This window comes from Egretta garzetta, unplaced genomic scaffold (genome assembly GCF_000687185.1).
Source record: "Egretta garzetta isolate BGI_Z169 unplaced genomic scaffold, ASM68718v1 scaffold329, whole genome shotgun sequence".
Lineage (NCBI taxonomy): Eukaryota > Metazoa > Chordata > Aves > Pelecaniformes > Ardeidae > Egretta > Egretta garzetta.
Genome location: NW_009269999.1, coordinates 615,036 through 621,035, shown reverse-complemented (window position 1 = coordinate 621,035; position 6,000 = coordinate 615,036). Strand labels below are relative to the sequence as shown.

The 6,000-nt window shown below is 40.9% G+C and overlaps 1 protein-coding gene across 1 annotated transcript in view; it reads right to left on the bottom strand.

Annotated features, from left to right (window-relative positions):
- Positions 1-6,000, bottom strand: part of LDLRAD3 (low density lipoprotein receptor class A domain containing 3) — a 78,305-nt gene that overhangs the window by 50,816 nt on the left and 21,489 nt on the right. Inside the window, exon 3 of the mRNA XM_035902913.1 lies at positions 5,325-5,459. Coding sequence (XP_035758806.1) covers positions 5,325-5,459 — 135 coding nt within the window. The remainder of the gene's footprint in view (positions 1-5,324; positions 5,460-6,000) is intronic.

Here is a 6,000-nt window from a genome sequence, read left to right as displayed (position 1 = left end):
GCTAAACTGATGCACAATAATTGCAAACTGAGCTTCAGTTTACAGACTGAGTCAATAATGAGTCAAAGAGAGACTCAATAAAAGGAAACGTATGCAGCCAGGATCAGACTACAAAGCTTTGGAATGTTTAAGTGATACCACAGCATTTGGGAATTTCAGAATTTCAATTTGCCATGTGCAAAGGGCTGGTTACAAGCTCTATACGGAGTGGGATGTTCTGGGAGCTATTTATGTTTCATAAATTAGGTTTTGTGGTATTTCAGTGAAGTTTAGAGTGTGTCTGTTCCAATTGGCTGTCAGTTCTAAAACCCGCTTTGCATTGTAACTCAAATCATGCAAACACCAGCCATCGTGTTTACTGTTACAGCCAGTCCCCTTCCAACTTCGTCTCACTTATACCTAAATCCACAGAAATTATCATTACAGAATTTATATTATTTCTTAAAATTAAATTTAATAAGTCAACCTTTTGAACTGTTTTCCACTTGTTTGACAGAGTCAGATTTTTCATTTTTTAATATCCTGACAATCTTTATACAAGCAATTTATACATGCCACAGAGGAAAGAAGAGATACTTCTGACACCCGTGTATGCTTATAATCTGTTTTAGAATACCGGGTATATCAAAATTTTAATGCAAATTCAAAGAAAAAATATGCAAAAATAAAAAAAAGGAAGTATCCACATGCGTAACAGCAGACATTACCAAATACACTGTAGAAACATAGGGCAGGAATTAACTTCAGGGCACTTGCAAAACATTTGGTTTATAACTTGACCACAACAGTACTGTTTACTAACAACTGCAGAGCTAGAATGGTAGGAGCATTACTGAAGCCAAGAGCCTCTCTCTACAGCACCAGTCTCAGTGAATATAGACTTGCAGCAATAAAACCCCCTTTCCTAGGCAACGGGGTTAAAGCTAATAAAGGTATTTAGCAAACGCAGAAAGAAAAGAAGGGCCATGAAAGGAAAAGGAGTTTGAATTAAAATACCCTGTATACTTCTGTTGGCGTTAAAGCCTTCTAGACTAAAAGTACAAAATGGAGGAGAAGCTAGAGGAAGAAGCACCATGAAGACACATTTAGATAAAAAGCAATTAAAAGAATAAAGTAAATACAGTCCTAGAGCTGAACAAATTTACATGCTTGTTGAAAAACATGAAGAAGGAGGAGTTCCCTTCCAACTGAGTGGGTGCCTGTTGCAGAGCTGGAAATCCCCCCAGCAGCAGGCGGGCCCAAGGAGTACACCCAGAGTGGCTGCTGGGAGTGATTAGCACTGCCAGCTAATTCAAGGCATGGGGAGAGATCTTAAGATAATAAGAGAAAAAAGTGTGTTGGGGAAAGGAACTTTCCTGGATTGAGATCCTTTAAGTATAGAACAGGAGCAGAAATCTCCAATCACCGCAAGTGCTGTTAAAACTGGAATAACACCCTAGAAAGAGCAAATCTTATATACAACTTGCATGGACAATCCAAGCAATTATGTTCTCCATCCAATCCCAAAACTTGGGCACATACTTTGATAAATACACCACATTCCAGATGAAGGAAAACGTCTGGCCATACTACTTCAATGAAGGAAACCAGAGATGACCGAAGTATAGCTGGGGTGGGATTTAAGGAACAGGTCTGAAGTTTACCATGGCAGCTACAAATGCTACAAATAATTACTGTCAGGAATTAGAGCAGAATTATTTGACTTGCTGCTAAATTATCATGGTTTAAGTTTTTAAACTGACCCTTTCCCCACGACATGCAACACTCAGTTACAAGTGGTAAGGAAAAAGGAGAGTGTGAACTCAAAACTTTGACCTTCCTCCATTTTCACAACTAAATCTTAGGCGCTCTGTCTCCCTCCCCTCAAATGAATCTGCCCCTACTTATGACTAAAATTAATCTTTATAAACCCACGGCTTCAGGCTTATCTCAAATTGCAGCATGCTAACAAAGCTATTATTCATCAAGGATGGCACATTTTGAAGTGTTCCATGTCAAAGCCACATCAATATGTTTTTCAGTAGGGGGTGACATTCCTGTTTTCCTAGCCTGCAGAGTGACCCTTCTTGATTGAAAGGATCTTTATGCATGGAGGAGTATCTGACACAAACCAAACTGATATGCTGCTGGAGTTTTCCAGTAATGACAGCAGGATAAAGGGGGCCTTTGAAGTTCATGGAGGAGTAGGAAAAGGTGTTAATTTAAAAAGCTTGTCAGTATACCCAAGAGCAGAAGGAGAGCAAAGCACCAATTAATAATTCACACTTCTATTCCACATATTATCATAGTATCTCAAAACAGTTCTCAAACACTGATTAAGTCTCATGACGTCCCCCTGAAGCAGACAAGCATGGAGGAAGCTCTACTCCTCCCAGCCATGATGTCACTTCGGGAGCATTTCTCAAATGCTCCATCTGTGCCCCCTCTTCCCCACCTGTTAAATTGCAAAAATGGCACTATCATACAGTGGATCAGAAGCTTAGTGATTTCTAAATCAACACGGTTTTAGGTAGAAAAATAGCACACAAGGGCAATCTCTTATGTCAGACCACACTCAAATTACACTGAACTAAAGCTACCACATTTGACATAACGTAGCTAGCAGGAAGAAAACCCTCTGTCTTGATTCTGTAATACCCTACAGATTTGCTTTGCTTTGTCCCTAAGTACCCTGAGCACTTGAGTTCTAGTTAACGACCAGGATTCTTGGGTACTGTGTTAACACGAAACTCACTGTAATTACAGTAATTAGATCTGCTGTAGAAAGAATTGTGAGAAATGAAAGACTGTCCACAGTAGCCTCTAATTCTCAATTAACACAAGTAGTTGGTGTGTTTGGAAGCCAGGACAGGCATACCCATCGCTGCAAACTCCAGAGGGAATCGTCATTTACATTCAGATGGGAAGTTGAGCACATTATACTATTTAATCCGTGCTTTGAAAGACAGGTACATAAGCATCATCCACTTACAGATGGCAAAATAGCAACTCAGAGAGGCTCTGAGCTGGCAAAGGCAATCACACACGCTCCCCACAACCAGCATTTCACTTTGGGAATGCCTCATTCCCAACCCTGTTCTTGGACTTTTTTTTTTTTTTTTTTTTTTTTTTTTTAAAAAAAAAAACCCCCAAACCCTCTCCCTCTGTGCATCCTTTATCGCCTCTGATTATTACGCCTGACTGGTCCCACTGAATACAGAAATTCATATGAAGCAACAAGACTTCAATAAAGTCCAGTTACACTGAAAGAGGAGGAAAGGGTGGAAGTAAAAGTGGTGAAGGAGAGATGGTGGGGAAAAGTATTCTGGTAGGAGGAAGAACTTGGGTGGGGAGGGGGTGGGAGGGAGTTAAGTTCTTGCTTTTAAATATAGTAGTGTTTGGAAGGCTCAAAGAGGAAAGACTTGCCTCCTCAGAGTCTGTGGTACTGTACCCTGAAACACAATATTAAATATCAAATAGTTGCCAAGATGGTGCTTTCTTCTCCTTCCCTATATGCTTTCCTATGGTCTCTCTAACATTATTCCAAATAGTAATTCAACTCTGATATCTGTGGGCTTTTTTTTTTTTTTTTTTTTTTTTTTTTTAAATAAAAAAGCCCACAAACCATCGCTGCTCTGGCCCTAATGAGAGAGTTCCTTCTTCCTTGTTTGGGGCTCTTTCATGCATAGAATCAGGCAGAATTACTTTGCTTAACCCTCTTACTAATCTGACTTTTCCAGAAGTACCAAAGATAAAGACAAAAGTAACGGCTTCATGAAATACAGCTCTTTTCTTCTCCTGAGCCTGACAGTTGCTTCCAAAAGCAGATTGTCATGACAACAAACAACCTGGAGGCAATCCAGCCAATTAATCTGCAGAGGAAGCAGTCATCCCAACCTTGGAAAAAAAACCCCACTGCTGCTTTAAGCTTCAGAAGCCAAAAAAAAAAAAAAAGAATCCTAACAAGAAACCTTACCACCCACGTTAATCTTATTAGGCTGTCTTAGGCCTGTAGTGAAAAACAATTCAGCCCTTGGCACAGGGGCAGGATTTGCCGCAGCAGCCATAGCCATGCTGTAGTCCCCCACCAGCCCTCCCCGGCGGAGGTCAGGGGCAGGCTGGACCCCCCTCCCCGAGGCTCTGATCTGAGCAGAGCTGTTCCCAGGCTTCCATGCAGCCCAGCAAGCAGGCAAGTTAACGGGATGACCCCTTCAGCCCTTACACGTGGAGCCAAAGGAAAGAGCTCACAGGTTAGGCAGAGGTATACCACAGAAGAGACTGTCGCATACTACTGCTATAAACCCTGTTTTGTTGGCATTGCTGTTGCATGTTTTTCCTCTTCCCCTGTGAGCTGTCAAGAATATTTATCACCATGTTAAGCTCAGAACTATTTTCTCTTCCACAAAGGACTAAATCATCAGTGCAGCTAGATATTAAAATGATTCTCTTTCAATTTCCCTAATTTCTTTTTCCTTCATACCCTGCTTTATCTCTCTTCATGTGTCCTGCTTTCTATAGGCCCAAGCACATCACATCTCCCCTGAAAATATCCACTATCTCCCAATTTTTGCCTTCTCTGATCTCCCAGTAGTAACTCAGATTTGAAAATGTTTAGCAGCTGATGCCCAACACACATCATTTGTTAACTGCAAGTCATTCGCATATACTTCCATGTTTTATAAAATACTACCCTATTAAGTTACAGAAATCAAAAATAAGGAGCACTAGATGTAGACTTATATGATAAGTAAAAAGGAAAAAAACCCCAGATGTCAGAGATTGTGCTTTGAGATTCTCAATACCCAGCAATTTTCAAACAAAAATTTTCTTTCCTGTCCTCATCCTTTCCCCTAAATACAGAAACTACGAAGGGTAGGAATGAATTCTTTCACTGTAGGCTTGTCCTGCAGTGAAACGTGCCTTTCAGAAAGTAAGTGAGCAATGAGGATCTGAAGCTTTAAGCCTATGCAGATTTACTCATCTGGTAAATAAACAGACCACTGAACTACATCAAACTGAAGTTTTGTTATTGATCCTTCTGGGGCCAACGCATCTCTCGTAGAAGTCACTAAATGGATTCACAGCAACTTCAGTGAGCACTAGATCACAGATTACAAGCACTTCCTGCAAAAGTGCACTTTTACCAATCTGAAAAAGATACCAGTCTCCTGAGCACTGAGAATGAAATATATATATGCGCACGCACACACTCTCTCTACACTTAGGAAACCACAGCTCTAGCCAACACAGAGCAAGGCAACAGAATCCTATCTTCTACTGAGCCTGTTCCGCGTTAATTGGAGTTGGTATAATATTGGAGAATAGAATAAAACCCCGGTGCCTACCTTGAGGGCTTTCGCAGCTTTCTTCATCACTGTTGTCTTGACAGTTATTTTGACTGTCGCACACAAAGCTTTTATCAATGCAAAGACCATTTTTACAGTGGAATCGGGCAGTAGAGCAAAGCAAGGGATTTGCTGCTGCAGAAAGAGAAAGTGAGATCTTTCATTAGAAATTCTCTTACCCAGGCAGTGAAATAGCCGCTAAGCAATCAGCGACAACAGGTCTCAACAGTTGGTCAATTCGCTGAGTACGTGGGAGTAACTTGGCAATCAAACCAACCTTGTCTCTCTAAACAGAGCGCGCTGAAATCTCTAATTCACGCAAGATTCATTTCAATTAGCAGAGATTTAGTCCACCCACAGTTATGATAAGCCTTCTGTTCACTTCCGTGAGAGCCCCTACCACAATCACTGTTCGGTGCTCAGCATTTGCTCACACTGAAGACATATGGAGGGTAGCCTACCATAAACACTGCCTGTTGCTTCCCATTACAACAAACCCAGTTTAACTCAAGTTTCATATTATAAGCCAACAACTGTGGCTGAGAACTGCCAGGCAGTGGCTTATTTACCTCTGCTTCTTTTTCCACCTTCCCCATTCTCCTCGCTATTTTGAATCAATACAATAGCAATGTTGACATTTCTCAACTTCTCAGTGTTTGAATTTCAAGTCCTTTTT